The 19656-nt window shown below is 45.6% G+C and overlaps 1 protein-coding gene across 5 annotated transcripts in view; it reads right to left on the bottom strand.

Moving 5' to 3' along the window:
• Window positions 1–19656, bottom strand: part of MKNK1 (MAPK interacting serine/threonine kinase 1) — a 42561-nt gene that overhangs the window by 3633 nt on the left and 19272 nt on the right. For 4 of the 5 annotated variants that reach the window (XM_041738970.1, XM_041738971.1, XM_041738972.1 and 1 more), the window contains 8 exons: window positions 17951–18048; window positions 14732–14811; window positions 13079–13152; window positions 10442–10546; window positions 6812–6867; window positions 3202–3297; window positions 891–1085; window positions 103–267 (listed from right to left, as the gene is read on the bottom strand). In XM_041738970.1, coding sequence (XP_041594904.1) covers window positions 103–267; window positions 891–1085; window positions 3202–3297; window positions 6812–6867; window positions 10442–10546; window positions 13079–13152; window positions 14732–14811; window positions 17951–18048 — 869 coding nt within the window. The remainder of the gene's footprint in view (window positions 1–102; window positions 268–890; window positions 1086–3201; window positions 3298–6811; window positions 6868–10441; window positions 10547–13078; window positions 13153–14731; window positions 14812–17950; window positions 18049–19656) is intronic. The other variant, XM_041738973.1, reaches the window with a different exon arrangement.

The raw sequence follows: 19656 nt of genomic DNA on the forward strand, positions 1-19656 counted from the left end.
CACCTGGGCTGCCGTCCAGCACTTGCTACTACTATAAAAGCTTCCTCATGGCCAGGCCACAGACCTGAGGAGATAGGATGCCGCCCCTCCCAGATTACTCACCCCTTGCACCCACGGATGCTGCAAGACTTGGGCAGCACTCAGTCTCTGCTTGGCATCTCTAACCAGGAGCTTGGAGATGAGGTCTTTGGCTTCAGGGGAGATGTGTGCCCAGTCCTTGTCAGGAAACTCATACTTGCCTTCCTGGATGCTCTCAAATAGCTTGTTCTAGGTAAAGAAGATTCCTCTTGAGGCCACCCTGCCAGGGAACAAGCAGGATGTGCCTGCCACTGATTTGGTCACCCTGGGTCACATCAGCCTCTGCTGAAGCTGCAGCTCATGGCTTCAGGATGCCAGAAGCCAGGGCCCCTCCCCTGATCCCTACTTCCTGCTGTCTTCAGACCACACACAGAATGCCCCTCACAGGGAGGGGTGGCTAGGCCACTTGGAGGGCTGGGTGGGTATGCCAACTAGGGAACACAGCCGAAATTCCTTGGCCCTTCATATGTGGCCCTCACAAATGAGCCCCTGGCAAACTATCAGGTCTTGGCTCCCCCCAGCACCAACCTTATACTTACACTCTTTTTCCCCACATGCTTGCAGCTGTCTCATACCCCCATGAAGACTCAGCTCAGGTCTGTTACCCTCTAGCAACTCTCCCTTGAATGCCCAACTGGGCTAAGTGTCTGACTATCTCTCTCTCACCCTACTGTTGGCCCTTGGGCAGAAGGGGAAAGGGCATTAGAGACCTCCTTCCAGAGCAGAAACCACCTCTAGCCCAGTCCCATTGGGCATCCCATAACCACAATGACCACCCCCAGCAAGGCTGGTGCAGTGGGTCCTGTGCTCACCTGGCACACCCTGCAGACTTCTCCCCGGTCCCAGCCACAGTCGGTCCCACAGTGACCTACAAAGGGGGGGTAGCCGCTCAGCATGATGTAGAGGACCACGCCCAGGCTCCACAGGTCACAGCGCTTGTCGTAAAAGGTGGCTTCATCCCTGAAGACCTCCACCACCTCCGGGGCCATGTACTCTGCAGAGCCACACTGTGGAGGCCAAGATTGAGGAGGGGAAACAGCAGAGAAGGGAGAGGTTTAGTCACAGGGAGAGGAGATGGTGAAGAGTAGAAGGTAATGGAACTTGAGCCGGAGGCTAGGCTGCAGAGCAGGGAGTTGTCAGGACAGCCAGCCAGGGCTTGGCTGATACCACCAAGGCACTTAGAAAAGCTGGGCCGACTGAGCATTTATAAATGGAGTGAGTCCTAGCATTCCCCATGATCCACAAGACCAGTTCCAGGTCACCTTCCTATCATTCCAGGTCCTATTCTGATAGGCAGAGGCCCCTGGTCAAGAAGCTGCAGGAATCTCTACCTCAGCTCTCTGCAGACACTTAATATAGAGATACTTCAACATACCAGGGGCACGGTTCTGGGAAGGCATCTGTGGACACTCAATCCCATAAAGCAAGGAGGTTTTTCTTGTTTTTTTGCTGTTGTTTTTAAATTTTAAGTAGGGTCCATGCCCAGGATGGAGCTTGAATTCATGACCCTGAGATCAAGATCTGAGTGGAGATCAAGAGTCGGATGTTTAACTGACTGAACCACCAGGTTCCCCCAATAAAACAAGGAGTTCTTAAAGTTAAGTCCTGCCAAGCTTCTCCTCCAGCTTACACAAAGGAGGTATGAGAATATAGGATTAAGATACCATCAAAGCTGGGAGAGCTCTTAGAACAAATCGAATCTCCCTGCTTCTCCCATTTATAGATGAGAAAACAATGGTTAGATTGGGGTAAGGATATGGTTCAAGCACATGAGTGGTAAATCCAGTATAAGAATTTGGGATTCGGGATCCCTGGGTGGCGCAGCGGCTTGGCGCCTGCCTTTGGCCCAGGGCGTGATCCTGGAGACCCGGGATCGAATCCCACGTCGGGCTCCCGGTGCATGGAGCCTGCTTCTCCCTCTGCCTGTGTCTCTGCCTCTCTCTCTCTCTCTCTCTCTCTCTGTGACCATCATAAATAAATAAAAAATTAAAAAAAAAAAAAAGAATTTGGGATTCTTTCCTTTCATCTTTGCATAGAAAATGCTGATAAAAACAAAACAAATTCTTTTTGATCCCCTCTTCATTATTTCAGGCTTGCCAAGAGATACCTCCCTGGCCTTCAACACACACAACTAATTAGATGGGAAGATAGGAAGTAGAGAAAGGATATTTTCCATGTTATTGGCAATTAGAGTTAATGACTTTGAGAACAAGGTAGCTAATACAGAAACATTTCTAATAATGTCAATTTTTTTTTAATTTATGATAGTTACAGAGAGAGAGAGAGAGAGAGAGAGAGAGAGAGAGAGGCAGACATAGGCAGAGGGAGAAGCAGGCTCCATGCACCGGGAGCCCGACATGGGATTTGATCCCGGGTCTCCAGGATCGCGCCCTGGGCCAAAGGCAGGCGCTAAACCGCTGCGCCACCCAGGGATCCCTAATAATGTCAATTTTAATAAGACATGAGCATATTGAAATGCAGGTCTTAAAAAAGGTTATTAGGAAAATTCACTTATGAAGCGTGAAAATCTCAAAAGATTCATAATAATTATAGTACATCAGGTATGTACAAGAGACGTCTTAGGAAGAACAGCTCCTAGCTGCACATCTGGGCATGAAATGCGAAGTGAAGGAAGCAACAAGGTAACTTAGCCAAGTGATTCTACATGGAGAGAGCTGGGACCTCTCAGTTCTGGCCACAGAGAGACCACACTTTCCATCCTCCATCACAGGGGGGTGTGCTGAGATGCTGCCAGGGACAGTGGGACTCAGAGCTATCATGTGCTCAGATGCAAAGGGCTGGCGTGGGATAATGTCTGTCTCCACCTGGGACAGGAGTCAGGGCCCAGTCTGTTCCCATAGATACAATTTGTCTCATCATTGGCAGAGGACCTGCCCCAAACTAAAAGCTCTCATGTCAATTTTGTTCGCAACTGAGCACTGACGGGGTAGCGGTGGCTCACAAAGCCGTGGCCAAAGGACAACTCAGGCAGCTGGTAGTGAGGTAGAAACACTCAATTTTCCTTCCTTAGCCCTCTGTTCTGGACTCCACCTTTGGGCTGGGGGTACTTCAAATGTACAGGAGCCCTGAAGGAGGTGGTACAGGGTGCCCAGCCATACATACTGGAGTGGTCAGCTCCGGTGTGGTTATGGGGGTACAGGAGTTGTTCAGTTTCACCCCACTGCCCAAGTCAAAGTCACAGATTTTCACTGGAGACACCTGAAAACGAAGGAAAAATCAAAGGTTACAAATATAAGAAACCCAAGGGCATGAAGAGACCAATGTGACTGTGACACTCACCCTCCCTCACTCCTTCCCCCCGTGTGGAGGGTAGGGGCCTCTTACTCGCTGACTCTCACTCTTGCACATAACACACTCTGTCTCTTTCTCTCTCTGGCTGCCATGCCAAAGCCCTGCTTTATCTGTCACATCATGTTTACTCTCCTTGGGCTAACTAGAAATCACCTGAGGATTTATTGTAAGGTGTCCTCTGCCCCATATTCTTTTTTCACTTCCTAAGAGAAAGTGGGTGTGGTACGTGGTGTCAGACTACTGTGAACTTAGTAAAACAAGTAGCAAACCTATGGAACTCTTGCCCACAGATGACAGATGATGGTGTAGGTTGCAGAATCACAGAACTAAGTATGTATTCGTGAAAAGACTCCTTGTGACTCATTCAGTGGAGGGTACCACTTTAGGTGCCTTGGGATGACCAGCTTGTCTTTGCTTGCTTGGGACTTTGTTGGCTGCAGTACTGAAAGTTGTGTATCCTGGAAAACCCCTCAGGCCTGAACCAACTGTGATGGCTGGTCACCCAAACTGGATGTTGCCCCTGAAACCACAGATAGCATGAGCCAACTAGGAGGACACTTCACGTGCATGCGGAACGGCACAGTGAGCCCCTCAAAAATGCAGGCTGTGGGCGTCCCAGCTTAGCCACTGACCTGCTGAGGAAGCCAGCACAGTCTCTCAACTTCCCTTCCTCCCTTCCTTTCTTTCCTCTCCTCTCCCTTCCTCCTTCTTTTCTCTCTTGTACTCTTGTTTTCCCCCACTTAGCCTTTTTGTGATAAAATATGTGTAACATAAAATAATCTGCTTCAGCCATTTTTAAATGTATAACACAGCAGCACTAATTATACCCACACTGTTCTGCAACCATCTCCAGTGTTGTTTCTAAAACTTTTCCATCATCCCAAACAAAACCATCAGTTATAAACTCCCCATTCCTCCCTTCTCTCCAGTAACATCCGATCTACTTTCCATCTGTATGAATTTGGCTATTTCAGGTATTTCATGTAAATGGAATCACACGATATCTGTCTTTTTGTGTCTGGCTTATTCACTTAGCATACTGTTTCCAAGGTTTGTCCACAGTGTAGTGTGGATCGGAACTGAACAATATTCCATTGTACAGAGGGACCACATTTTGTTTATCCATTTACCTGTTCATGGATATTTGGGTTGTTTCCAGCTTTTGGATGTTGTGGCTAATGCTCCAATGAACACTAATGTTCAAGTTCAAGCCTCTGTGTTCAGTTCTTTTGGATAAATACATAGGCGTGGAACTGCTGAGCAGTATGGCAACCCCGTGTTAAGCTTGGTGAGGAACTGCCACACTGCTTTCCACTGTGGCTGCACCATTTTCTGTTCCCACCGGCAGTGTATGAGGGTTCCAATTTCTCTACAGCTTCATCAGCATTTGCTCTTCGCTGTTTTTTCCTTTTTTTAAAATTCTAACCATCCTAGTAGCTGTGAGATGGTGTCTAATGGTGGCTTTTCTTTTCTTTTTCTTTTTCTTTTTTTTTTTAAGATTTTATTTATTTGAGAGTGAGTAAGAGAGAGCATGAGCCAGGACAAGGGCAGAGGGAGAGGGAGAAACAGGCTCCCCGCTGAGCAGGGAGTCAGGTGTTGGGGGATGGGGGAAGGAGATGATCCCAGAACCCTGGGAGCAGAAGGCAGATGTTTAACTGGCTGAGCCACCCAGGTGCCCCTAATGGTGGTTTTGATCAACATTTCCCTAATGACCAAGGATGTTGAGCATCTTTTCATATAACTGGCCCTCTGTATACTTTTTGGGAAGAAATATTTATTCAAGACCTTTGCCCATTTTTAAAATTGGGTTGTCTTTTCAATGTTGGGTTTTAGAATTTCTTTATAGTTTGGATATTAAATCCTTATCAGATACATGCTTTGCAAATATTTTCTCCCATTCTGTGGCTTATCTTTTCATTTTCTGGATAATGCCTTTTGATGCTCAGTCGCTCTTAGTTTTAGTTTTTCAATCACAGAAAAGGAGCAACAATCCTGAGCCACTAAGATCAAATGAGAGGACAAAAGCCATGAAAGCATGTTGTACCCAGAGGCAACAGAATAGTTCAGAGCGCCTGTGGAGTTCTGGGGTCATACTATCTTCGTTTTAATCTATACTCTACTACTTACCAGCTGGGTGACATTGGGCAGGCTTCTTAATCTACCTGCAGTTCAGTTTCATCATCCATACAGTGAGGATAATAATAGTACTGACCTCATAAGATTTTATAAGTACTTAATAAAATATAAGTGCCTGGCACAATGTAAGCACTCAAGAACTATTAACTATGATTATTAACAATCATAATAACAGTTACAAATTATGAAGTCTTATGCCAGACCCACTGACAGGAAGTCACAAGACCTTATTTGAGCTAATGTATTACTACTCCCCACAAAAGAGTTATAAGCAGCAGCTTACACTCAACACATTCACTCGTTCCTATTTATAGGCTATCCCTTAATTCAGCCCAACAATATGTGTTCATTCATACGCACCCATATACATACACACAGAGCCATGAATATGTGCCAGCAGAACCACCAGGGCCTCAATCCCTTCACAGAAACACCGAATTTGTCAGATCCTGACACACTTATAGCAGTGCAAATGCTTCCATTTGCTGACACACTTATAGCTAGTGCAAATGCTTCCATTTGCTAGTACAAGTCTAAAATAGGTTGCATCTGTTCAATACTACATATACATGTTTGCTTTTTAATGGGCACTTTTGGGAATACAAATGGAAGCAGAAACCCTTTTCAGGAGCTTGCTTCCTAATTATTACTTTAAGTGGTGGGCACTAGCTGGCATATATACCATAGCATAAACATCCTTTTAGGGCAAAGATTTGCTTCACAGAAGATTCAGTTGTTGTTTATGACTCACACCCACCGCTCTAAAGACAGGTGCACTAGTCTAGAAAACATTTTGTGCAGGTCTTATGTATTCTACAAATTCTCAGGCTTAAGCCAATCACACTATTGATAAAGAGCAAAGATGAGACAGGGATTAACCCAATTTGGAATGCAGAAACATGGGGCGTCTGAGTGGCTCAGTCGGTTAAGTGTCTGCCTTCAGCCCAGGTCATTATCCTGGAGTCCCAGGGAGTCCTGGGATTCAGCTCCCCATCAGGCTCCTTGCTCAGTGGGAAGTTTGCTTCTCCCTCCATCCCTCACGCCGCTCATGCTCTCTTTCTCTTGCTCTCTCTCTCTAGTAAATAAAATCTTAAAAAATAAAAATAAAAAAAAGGAATGCAGAAACACTACACATTTGGTCTAACATTCTCACGTGTCCGTAATAATCAGTGCAGGTTGGTATCTGTGGCCAAGAAACTGCTAACGACCTAACTGAGAGTGGAGGTGGCTTCCCCACATCATGTAAACTTTGACACTGCCCCTTCCCCAAGTCAGCCCTATGTACCTTTTCTGGAGACTCACACAATATATTTTCTGGCTTCAGATCGCGGTGAGCGATGCCTGAAATGACAAAGAGCAAAGAAATGGTTAACATATGCACATAATTATCAAACATTCCACACACAATTAATTTTTTCCAAATGCTGTTGTTCGTAGATTAATTCCCAATTATGGTACATTAAAAAATCAACGAGCTGCAGGAGGCAGAAGTAACCAGGGACAAACCAAAAGCACAGTTGATTCTGCAAGTTCTTTTGAACCCGAAGCTTTAGAAGTCTGGCAGGGATAAGAAGTCTGGCTAAATGAATCCCAGCCAGCCTACCTCTCAGTACTGCAGTGACAACCAAGAATAAGAAGCCTAAAATGAAGCAGAGTCCTGCAAATGGCCAGGCTTGGAATAGCAATGCAGAAATAATTAGTGCCTTGTTTAAGAGCATCTCAGGGGGCTGAAGCTGCTCTATCTCATTTCTTCTTGTGTGGCCAACTATAAAAAAAAGATTCCGTAGGTGGGACTCCCTGAATGTTCAGAGGACCAAGGGTTAGCTAACAAATCTTCCAAAGCTTGCCTGATCCCCTTCTCACCTGTTCTGCATGTCCAAGACAGTCCTGGCGGAAGCACAACAAAGACTGCTTTGATTCAAGGGGGCTGTTCTTAAGAGGAACCTTCCCTGCATTTTGACTAGATCTCCTGAAGGAGCCAGCAGATAGCAGCTTACTCCATGAGTGGTTAAAAGCTGCTGACCTGGCTGACCTGGCCAACAAGGCACTGAGGCAGCAGTGGCGAGGGGGGAGGACCATCTTCTGAACACAGACAGGGACAGAAAACCAACTCATAGGGCCACGGTGGACATAGAAACTCCAACCGTCCTACCTCCTGCGGGATGTACGATGTATAGACAGAAGGGCTGGAAAGTGGAGCAAGAGCCAAACAGCTAATGCTCAGAGGATTCATGGAGTCATAGGGAAAAGCAGAATCTGCTTTTCCAAAACTCCCTTGATGACCAACTTCTCAGGCAGCCCTCCAATTCCCTGGTAGGAGGCAGAGGCCCAGCCCAACTGAGGTACTTCACCAGGGAGGGAAAACTTGAGCTCCAGCAGGCTAAGTAACTTCATCAGTCACCTAATTGAATGAGAACCCAGAGCAACTCAGTCCAGCCTGTACAAATTGAGTCGGGCTACAGCTAGCTGCACTAAAAGTGAAAGATATTTTCCATTACACCAAGTGCTCCCACAGAAGGATCACGAGCCACACATGGAGACTTGCTCTCCAAATAGGTGCCTATGGCCCAGTCGTCCCCCAGCCTGAGAACTGAGCGCCATGCTGGAATAATGGGCCTGCCTCTGTGAGCACGCCAGCCATCGAGCTGCTCTGCTTCATTTCCCAGAGGTTAAGCTGCGGCATGCCCAGTATTTAAAAGTGTGGAACTTGTTTCCGGGCTGAACCATTCCTGCCCAATTCATCTTCCCAGTGTGAAGTTATTTAGAAAACAGCCAAGTTCAGCCAGAAATTGTTTTTCATCCCAACTTCAAGTCACCTGGGCAACTGGCTGGCTAGATGTTAGCAAGCACTTCAGAACTCCTAACACACACCAGCTCTGTTCCCTTTAGTGCCTTCTTCTAAAAATAAATAAATATATAAATATATAAAAAATAAAACTGCCTCTGCCCCGCCTCTAAGGTATAGGTCTTACAAAAAGCATGACCCAGTTTTGCAATTTGCAGAGGCACAGCTTGGGGAACAGTTGTAAATCTTTGTCAAGCAGGTGTTACCTACATGCATCCTGGCTTTCAGAAACAGAACCAGTGCTATTCATCATGCTGGGCCAAGTACAGACACCCGTTTTAGGAACTTTCATCGCATGTGCAGGTCAGGCGCCAAACATGGGCACTGTCGGTGTGGAGACCTCCCTTCAGCCGCAGGAGGAAATGAGGTAAGACCAGTGAGGCTTAACTCCCTGCACACGTGCCCTCCTCCCCAGTCTGCATTACACTGCTGGCACAAGGTAGGACATATGCCCAGCATGCCTACAAGTGTTCTTAGGCACTCACAACCTATGTGGCCAGCCAATATCCACCACAGTGAAGGGAGCAGAGCTAAGTCACCAATTATTCAATCCACCCCGACCCCTCATCCAGACAGAATGCTCTATTTACTTATTTATTTAAAAGACTTTATTTATTTGAGAGAGAGAGAGTGAGAGCAAGCACAAGTGGGTGGAGGAGCAGAGGGAGTAGCAGGCTCCCCACTGAGCCGGGAGCCTGATACGGGCTCCATTCCCAGGCCCTGGGATCATGACCTGAGCCAAAAGCAGACGCTTAACCAATTAAACCACCTAGGTACCCCAGAATACTTTATTTTAAGGTAATTAATATTAGGAATCAAAATGCTTTCTGTCAAGTGGGGGGGATTAGGATGGAGGAAAGAACAATATTGAAGAACTACTATGGGGCAGCCCTGGTGGCCCAGGGTTTAGCGCCGCCTTCCGCCCAGGGCGTGATCCTGGAGATCTGGGATCGAGTCCCACGTCAGGCTCCATGCATGGAGCCTGTCTCTCTCTCTCTCTCTCTCTCTGTGTCTCTAATAAATAAATAAATAATCTTAAAAAGTAACTATTATATTGAAAAACTACTATGTGCCAAGCACTAGGCCCCAATTATGTTATAGGTACACAATTCATACATAGGCTGTGCACAGGTTCCATAAGCGAGTGAGAACAGTGCTTAACGCTAACTATAGCACTGGTGACTACTGCTGAGGATATAATTCTCTCTCTTCTCACCATGACTCTGCAGGTAGACATTATTACTGAGAGAGCATATAGCTCGTAAAAAGGTAACGCCAGAATTCGTTTTTCCATGGCACTGCTGTTAGGCATGTTTTAAAAATGTAATAGTCAAACACATTTATGAAAATACAAAAATACATAATTTGTAAAAAGATTTAATTCACTATAAGAGTTCTTAAATAATCAGTTCTAGATAAGGGACTGCAAACTGAAGTGTAGTTTGAACAACAGCAACCTGCAATTTATCATCATAATGTTCAACAGATATCTCAAACTTAACCATCTTAAGAGAAAAATGCATTTTCTATTTATCATGAACAAGACATAAAACTAGTTATAAACTACCATGCCGAGTTTGAAAAGAGAGATACAGAGGACATATTTCAAAAGGCTAGAAAGGGGGAGCCCAGGTGGCTCAGTTGGTTAAGTATCCGACTCTTGATATCAGCTCAGGTCTTGATCACAGGGTCCTGAGTTTAAAAAAAAAAAACAACTAGAAATAGTAACACCCAAATATTTACACTAGAATAGTATTATGATGCGGTTGTATCCTTCTGTCACAGGAAAAGGAGATCCTCCATACCCATACACTCATACATCTTATTCAACGTTAAGTTTACCTTTTCCTCCCCGTTCTTTCTCCTGTGTCCCTATGCTTAATAGTGCCACATCTGCCCACCATCCACATGGAAAGTCTAGTGCCATCCTGGCTTGCTCCCTCACCCTCATGGGTGGGGGTGCCAGCTGTACCAGCTTCTGGCCTACTTCTCTGCCTGGCCTGCACCTCTCCCTCAGTCCCCAGAGACTGGCTGGTCCAACCCAATCACTGAGGCAAAGACTTGGTTCACCTTTGGTGTGCAGGAAGTCAAGGGCAGCGGCCACGTCCCGTACCACTCGACTGGCTTCTCGCTCATTGAAGTGTTTCTGCTTCTGGATGTGGGCCAGGATGGAGCCTGGGGAACAGACAAGACACAGAAGTATGCCTTTTTGGGCCTTAGGAGTATAACTTCTCAGAGGTCAAGTTGCCATAATTTTGGGGTGAGGATACAGCCTTATTCATCACTAAATGTCCAGCACCAAGTGTGGTACCTGGCACAGAGAAGGAGGTGCCAGCACAAAAATGGACTGAAGAGAATTGGGTTGCCATCTTCTATACCTGCCCATGATGAGCACAGAAGGGAGAGACAACAACTATTTGCATGGCGAAAAATATTAATGTCATTGGGGCAGATTTGGCTTCTGAAATAAGAAAGAACTAAAAGTGAATTCACATAAGGTTGGGGGACCTCTCCATAAGAACGTTTCCCCCTCTGCATTTGATATCAGATTCAAACAAGAGCACAAGCCTTCAAACAGAAATGCCCCAACCTTGCCAGTTATGTAAAGGTCTAGAAAGTCTAGTAGAAGGGGGAAAAGTGCTTTCCTTCTGAATTTCCTATTATATTATTATTATTATTATTATTATTATTATTATTATTATTTTGTTGGCAATGGTTAACATTTAGTGGATAGTTACTGTGTGCCAAGCACTATGTAATAATAGTCTTCAGATAGATTGATTACCTTAGCCTCACCACAACTGTACAAAATATGGCTATCCCCTTTTATAGATGGGGAACCTGAAGCCAAGAATGGCTAAGCAACTTGCTCAAGATGAAATACCAGTATGTGGAAGACTTAAGTCCAGTAAATGTGGCTGTAACACCTGTCCAGACTAGACTGTCCCTCAAATGGATATGTGGTCTAACTGCTGGGGCATGGGCTGCCCTGAGCCAACCGTAGTCTCTTTACCTACTGCAGTGGGTCTGGCCTCAGTAGGGCTGCACTCTAAGCAATACATTTACAAATAACTCCTAGCATTTTATTTTATTTATTAAAGATTTTATTTATCTATTCAGGAGAGGCACACGGAGAGAGGCAGAGACATAGGCAGAGGGAGAAGCAGGAAGCCTGATGTGGAACTCAACCCCAGGACCCTGGGATCATGACCTGAGCTGAAGGCAGACACTCAATCACTGAGCCACCCAACTGCCCCATCTCCCAGCATTTTAAATGTAACATCTTGGTGTTGTTGGGCAGGGCAGGGGTGTGAACATATGGCACAGGCATGAGCACATGGCCTGGTTCCATGCAGTCTGTGCTCACCACTGGAAGCTAGTATTTCTGGGCTGGAGGGGCCAGCACTGCATGTTAGAAATGGCACAGAGGTGCCTGGGTGGCTCAGTCAGCTGAGTGTCCGACTCTTTGATTTCAGCTCAGGTCATGATCTTAGGGTTGTGAGATTGCTTGAGATTCTCTTCCTCTCCATAAGCCCTTTGTTCTCTCCCTAATAATAAATCATTTAAAAAATGGCATAGGTTTACTTATTGCTGGTTTTCGGCATGGGGAGGGGATGAAACATCTCTTACTTGCCAGATCAAACAATGAAAGGATCCCAGCATGCTAGGGAACATTCCCAGATAACTGGCTCCTGGCTAGGTCTCAGGTTTGCCCTATTGTAGTGAGTCTCTTGTTTCCAAATTTGTTAAATGGGCAAATGGAGAGTAATATACTACTGACTTCTAAGATAGCCTTTGGCATACCCAGTTGTTTTAATAATATTAATAGGTGACATTTATTGGACCCTTACTGTCTATAGGGCACTATGCCAAGCATTTCACATGAAAGATCTCATTTAATCTTCAGGGCTATCGAAAGGTGCTGTCATTATCCCTATTTTATAGATGAGAACACTGTTTAGAAAGGTTATGTGACTTGCCCAAGGTAACACAGCTAGTAAGTGATGGAGCTACACTTAGATCCAGCTTTGTTGGCTTCTAAAGCATGCTCCTTTAGCCACCAAAACCCTGCCACATGGCTCTCCACTCAGCTCCAGATATCCTCCCTAACCTGCACCCTGCAAATCTATCCTTAGGCTGGGTGAGTAATGGTGAGGGCAAGGGCTGCTCTATCCTCTTCTTTATGTCAGAAAAGCAAGCAAGTTTAATACACATTCCAGTGATTATGTGTGTGGGTGATAGCACTGGTGGTGACAGTCAAGAGTGGCATCTTTCCATCTGAAGGATACAGATTCTCAGGCCTCCTCTCTATCCTGGATCTATGTCCTAAGCCATGGGACCCTCCTCTCCCTGGTGAACCTTTCTGGACTTCACAATGTATGTAAGAGTTTCCACCCAATAATTAACTTAATAGTGAACAGGTCAAAACAATAGATTGATAAATTGATGACTAAAGGTACCTATATATGAGTCCTATTACAATGAGAAGGCATTTGTAGAATGTCCACACAGGTGACATTCTAGGCTCTGCAAAATGCTAATTATTATCCTTCCCTCCGGCCTCCCTTCTCCCAAATCAAGGGCAGTTTTAAGTCCTTCATCCTTTTTATTAGCTTGACTCATTTTAGAAGTCTCTGGGATTCATGATGGATGATCACCAGCCTGGGTCTTAATCAGAAATCCAAACACATACTCAACAGTAAGTACCTCCTTGTAATTTCTCAAAGACCAAGTAAAACCTTGTGTCATCTTCAAAGAACTCAATCAGCTCCAAAATGTTCCTTAAATAGGAAAAAATAGGAGGAAAGGGGAAAAAAGGGAAATGGTATTATATATTAAAGCCCACTTACAAATATACAATGAAAAAAATATACAATGCCCCGTAGCAGGGCAGAAATCAACCTGAAATCAGAATGCTTATTAAAGACCCATATTTGAGAAGCAGCCAATGGTGTTAGCAAGACTCAGGTCACCTTATCTTTCCATAATGTTCAGTCTCTGGTGTTTTCACCAAGTCTGTGCTGTCAAACCCCAACCCTAAAACCCACTAGGTAGAGTTATAAAAAAGTCCCGGTCACATTAAACTGAATAAAATCTGCAGCCGACTGGAAGCAATTGCGGCTAATAACACTGAATAGTAGGTGTGTGTCCTGGAGGCAAGCAGCAAATAATTACTTGCCCTCCCTCTTGCCCATAAATCACGGGGCAGTATTTACATTGCCTGGAGAAAATGGAAACATCTGTCAAATAGACTTGGGGCCTAACGTGGGCACCGCTAGACCCTAACTGCTAAGCGCTGCTTAATGAAACGGCCGCGTTCCAGGCCGCCGTAGCACTTGTGGCCTTCCCCGGTGAGCACTCCCTGTCTGCCTGAGCATTACGGAGCTCTGCCAACAAGGTCGTCTTATAACTCAGGAGGGAAGCTACCGGCCTGGATATCGGACGTGTTGGGGGCTTTTTTTCTTTTAAAGAACGAAATAAACCAAGTAGAGGCTCTAATGCTGAACTCAGAAGCTGCAGGGCTGAAAATAAAAATCTGTCCCTCGTAAAAAAATGCTGACCACTTTGGGAGACACCGGGCTTTTACTAGTGTGAAGGCGTCCAAATAAGATGACTAAAATGGCCTGATTTGAAAGAAGATTGTAGAAGCAGTGCCTGGAGTTAAATCAACAGCAGCCCCCATCCTCCAAGCTTAATGACAAAGCCATCAATACCTGGCCGCTGGCTCCCCGCTGACCCTGCTGTGCAAGGAGAAGGGGGGGGGAAGCAGAGTCTTAGAGGTGACCCTGATTTAAAGCCACCATGGGAGAACCACTCATTTGGAGCTAGTGGTGAGCTGGCTGAGGCGGGGCTGGAAACCACCTGGACCCAGCTGGCCAGCAGAGCTCTAGAGTGGGCTCCTGGAGCCTGAGTGGCAGCTGCACATACACTACTATGTTGGGTGTGGGACACAGTAAGGATTCGTACTAGCTCTCCTGTCCTCAGCTAGTCCCAAAAGCTGGGCCCGCGTGTACCAGGCGACACTCCGTCAACCTCATTCCCATAGGCACTTGAAGGAAGGGACCCCATCTTCTCCCGGCCCTTCATTCGGATTGCTCACTCTTCCGACTTGCCTGGGTACTTCAGTACTTCAGCCTGAACAGAATCAAAGGCTGCTGCCTCGTCTCCTCTCTCCATTCTCTCTCTTTAAACACGGAAAGTAGAAAAAATCCTCCACAGTTGTGGCCAAGGCATGACAGCTAAATGCTGGGGTCAGGAGGTGATGAGAAATGACCTTTTCTGCAGCTAAGCATCCCCACAAGAGAAGCAGCAAGTTCTTCATAGCCACTCTGTTGAGACAGGACCCAAGACTGTACTCACTTGTTTCCTTGACACTGATAGAGCGTCTCCACTTCTCGAAATACCCTACTCCGACTATGCCCTGCTTGTTTTTCGATGATCTGTGGGAAGAATAAAACCTGTCATACCCATCTGACCTTGAAACACCTCTCAGCAGGAGCCCTCTGGGAGAATCCAAGGCCCAATTCAGCCCACATCCAGTTACAAGGGCAAGCATGGAGTAGGCCTTGGTGACACAGGCACTGTGACCCTGCCAGCAACACAAGAGACCAGCCAAGGGCTTTCCAGGCTGGCCGGGCCTATTTTGACTCTGACAAGCAAATACTGTGGAAACCAATGGGGTTGTTTGTCCCCAGCTGACCAGGGGACACTGAGGCTGCCAGCAAGAAGATAAAGCTACCTCTACCCAGCTCCTACCTCAAGGGCATCTCTTCCTGTCTTAAGGGCAAGGTTTACAACCTCCACTGAAGGATCTTCCAGGGTTGGAAGAAGAACAAGGGGGATGGAGGACACAGTGGAGAGGAACTAAAGCTCCAAGGCCTAGCTCAGACCCCATCTCTGCAGTTTTGCAGGGAACTTAGCCTTTGCAGGCAGTACATTAAGCAACTCAGGTACAGTTTCAGTTATTTCTTATAACACAATCCCAAAAGACAGGAAGAGGTCAAACATTTTGCCCGCAGCTCTGATAAGTGGTGACAGGGTTGGCATTCAACCCCAGAGCTGCCTTGCTATCCTATCCCTGTCTATGTGCCATCCAGCTTCTCTCACAGAACCTAGAGGCATTGTCTCTCCCACCTATACCTAGAGATGCTTGGCAAGTATGAACTGAAGGCCTGGGTGAGCCAAGAGATGAACAGGTGGTTAAAACAGGGACTGGCTAACTCTGAACATCTCCACAGACCCACCGAGAGCCCCAAACCATTGCAAGTAGAGCCTGGGGGCATGTCTTCAGCAGAGCTGGTTCTGCCTTAAGGTCCTACGTATGGAGTGGGCAGCACAGATGGCAACACCCTGCTCCTTTGTTTCCAGACCGCTGCATAGAATACTTCAAACCTCTTCAGTGTGTTGCAGCACAAACACCCATGACCAGGTGTAACTGTCTATACAGTCCATGTCTGGTAGTAAACCATCATGGGCCCATGTTCTAGGCAGTCAGAGAGGTGCAATGCTGGGGCACAGAAGCTATTTAACTCGTTCATTTACCTAGCATTTCAGATTAAAGTCAGGAAGAACCTTCTAGCAGGCAAGCTATTCAGCAATGGCATTATTTTCTCTGCAGAAGTAATGGGCTCCTGCTATCAGAGGTCATGGAGCAGAACATGGACAACTATTTGAGGAGCTATGGAAGAAATTCAGGACCAGATTATCCTGAAATTTCATTTCAACCCTGAGACTCTAGGATTCATCATTTGGATGGCTACAGGGAAGCCCTAATAAAATTAAATGTTGTGGGGCCATGCTGGGAGAAGTAGCCCATCTCTAGGGAGTTTCCAAAAGACAGGAGAGATAAGAGACATGTGCCGAACTGCTCAAACCAAAGAATGACCAAGCCAGGGTTCAATGTTTGCACCAAAGATGCCCAGGGGCACAGAGGGCCAGATTTTCCTTTTATGATCCAATCCTGAAGAAACAGGTCTGGATGGATGCATAAATGTCCCAAACTTTTGAAAATCAACTTATATTTGTGGCTTATTACCACACTTAATATATTCTTTAAAAAATTATTTGTAATTTATACTGATGTTTCCAAAAAGGAATTGAGGTAAGTGTTTTTGTTACCACATGAAGCCACACTTCAGCAAAAAGGAATGTGGCTTGGCAGAAGTGTTCTCCTTTATTAATCCACAGCTAGAACTATGGCCAGTTGGTTAAGAGAAGAAACACTTCTTTCAGGAGGCACTTTGGCTGGGTTTGCCTGTATGAGGCAGGGTTTAGACCTGGGGGTGCATGTGGATGATGTGAAATACATCTGATTCGCCCCCTTGGATTTAACGAGACCTCGTTTCTAGATCAGTGGTTCCCAAACTTTGATGGGTATAAGAATCACCTGGGGAACTTGGTGAACCTACAAAGACCCAGGCCCTATCCTCTACCAAGAAAACTGGGTCTCTGTGCTATTAGTTCTCCAGATGATTCTGATCCACACTAAATGTAAAACAGCCCTAAATCAGGGCTTCTCCAACCTCAGTGTCAGAACCACTTGGAGATCTGGTTAAAATCATATTGCTGGGCCTACCCCTAGCTTTTGACTCAGCAGGTCTGGGATGGGGCCAGATAATTTGTATTTCTGACAAGTTTCCAGGCAGCGCTGATGTTGCCGCACTTTGAAAACCAGTGCTCCAGATCTATCCCTTCTTCCATGTGGAGCCAGCAGATGGAAGCACAGAGGGGTAGAGTGAGACACCCCAAGGCCATGCAGCAAGGAGCCACCTCTCCTGCCCCAAAGCTGAGTGCTCAGTCCTCTTTCTGATGATAACTGCACATCACTTTATAGCACTGTGTGTTTGGTAGTGTTTCTAATTCTACCAGTGTTCATTTTTATTTTCACCTTCATAGCCACTCTGTTGAGACAGGAAGGCCAGGTACTGTTACCCTCATTTTAGACATGTGGGAACTGAGGCTGAAGGAATTTCAGAGACTTGTCCAAAGTCAAGTAGCAGTTTGGTAAAACCGAGATTCAGTTAGGCCTTCTAATCTGATATTTGGTTGTCTATTCTCTGAAGTTTACTCCATTTTTCAGAATAATAAGAGGTAGCTTACTATCAGTGAGGCATTGTTCTAAGTACTGTACACATACTCTATCCCCACATCAAGACTTTACAGTCCCTATGATTATACCCATTTTACAGAGAAGGAAACTGAAGGATAGAAGTGTTAAGTAATGGGGAGCCTGGGTGGGTGGCTCAGTCGCTTGAACTTTTGCCTTCGGCTCAGGTCATGATCCCAGGATCCTGGGATGGAGCTCTAAGTCAGGGCTCCCTGCTCAGCAGGGAAGCCTACTTCTCCCTCACCCCCTCCCTCCCTCTCTGCTTGTGCTCTCTCACTTTCTCTCTCTCAAAAATAAATAAAAATCTTAAAAAAAAAAAAGTGTTAACACGGCAAGTAAGTACAGAAACCAAGAGTTGAATCCAGTGAGAACATCTTTGGAGTCCCCATTATTACTGAGCTGTCATACTGCAGAATATAAAATTTATTTGGCTTCGGACCAGCTAAAGCCTGGCACCCAGATGAGACACTCACTTTGACAGCATACTCTTTGCCATTCTGTAGGCTCACAGCACCTTGAACTTTGGCATAGGCTCCCTCTCCAAGCAGTTCAGAGGTCAGCTTGTACGTGTCTAGAGGTGAAATGGGTGAGAGGAAAAACAAGATAAGTCATGCCTTTGCAAGCTCAGATGGACAGAAGAGCTGCTGTCACTCAGCTTCCCTGGTGTGACAGCACGGGCACACAATGACAAGGAAGACCATCAACTCTTCCAGTCATCACAGGACTCAGTTTCTCAACAGCTAGACCACATCGAAAGCATCCTGTTCCTCATTTTAGAGATGAGGTCAGTGAATTTCAGTTCTGCCCAAGCTTCCTGAGCACCTGTTATGTACCAAACAATGTATTAAATTTATTAATAGGGACAGAGTGAGGAATAAAATATAGTTCCTGCCCTTTGAGGGTCACAGTCCAGTGGGGAAGACAGACATGTAGACAAGTGACCCCAGAATAAACCGGGCAGTAGTAAGCACTACCATAAAAGGACAAGACAAAAAAAAAAAAAAAAAAAAAAAAGGACAAGACACAGAAAAAAAAAAAAAAAACAGGGGGAGGGAAAGGTTAGATCTGTGTAGGGAAACCATGGGATCCTCACAGGAGTATGATTTCAATGGACATCATTCATTTCTTTACTCATTTGTTAAGCACCTGCTCTATGCCCAGTTCTGTGCTAGACCCTGGTGATAAAAAGGGAAATAAAGCACTATTTTATTTTATTTAATAGAAGTCACTGGAGGTTTCTGAGAAGTTTCTGAAGTCACCCACAGGAAACAGGAGACAGAAGGAGGATGCAAACGGATGCTTCGAGGTTTTTAGGGTGCTGATTCAGAGCAGTTCTAACAGAGTATTAGGCCTGGGGTAAAAGAACATTTAGGTGACCTGCCCAAGCTCACAAATAGCACAGACTCTTTGATTCCTTTCCAAAGGAAGCCACAGCTCCATCATGGCCTTTGCCAAGCTGACCTCCTCCTCCCCTGAATTCCATTCTTTACCTTTTTTCCTCTTGAGGCAGCCCAGCATTTAAACCTACAGGGTGTGCAGAATACTTTCAAACCATGAAATTAGATTTTATCACTCTTAGCATGAGAGGCCTATAATTGTACAAGTCATCCTCGAATAACAGGAAATACTCTCATGTTCACTGTAAGAGCAAGACCTGTTGATCTGGAAACTATTCTAAAAACCTTGAGACTTTTGTCCATCCCTCCCTCCACCCCTATACATATATATATACTGTTTAAGTTAAAGACAAACAGACAAACCCTACACTTAGTACCATCCTGGATCCATCACGGTATGGTCTTGCAGTTATTTATAAGCATGCACACTGTTGTTTTTAAGTATTTTAAATGACATGCTTCACTCACAATGGATACTTTGGATTAGCCTTTCATACATGTCAGGATAGCTTGGTGGGTGGAAGTCCAATATTCATGATTCATAAAGGGCTTGTTATTGGAACCACTCTACAAAACAATCAATTCACTAGTGTACCTACATCACTGGAAAGAGGGACCATGAGGGGAAGGTATTTCAGGTCTCACAGTGAAAGAAACACAATGGATGAAGGGGGCATATCATTCCTGGAGGAGCTACTGATCCTTTTAGGCCCTTGCAGAAGTGTTCGATGATTCACTTCATCATCACATACTCAGTGATGACAGGATCAGCACTGAGCCTC

The sequence above is a fragment of the Vulpes lagopus genome, chromosome 23 (genome assembly GCF_018345385.1).
Source record: "Vulpes lagopus strain Blue_001 chromosome 23, ASM1834538v1, whole genome shotgun sequence".
Lineage (NCBI taxonomy): Eukaryota > Metazoa > Chordata > Mammalia > Carnivora > Canidae > Vulpes > Vulpes lagopus.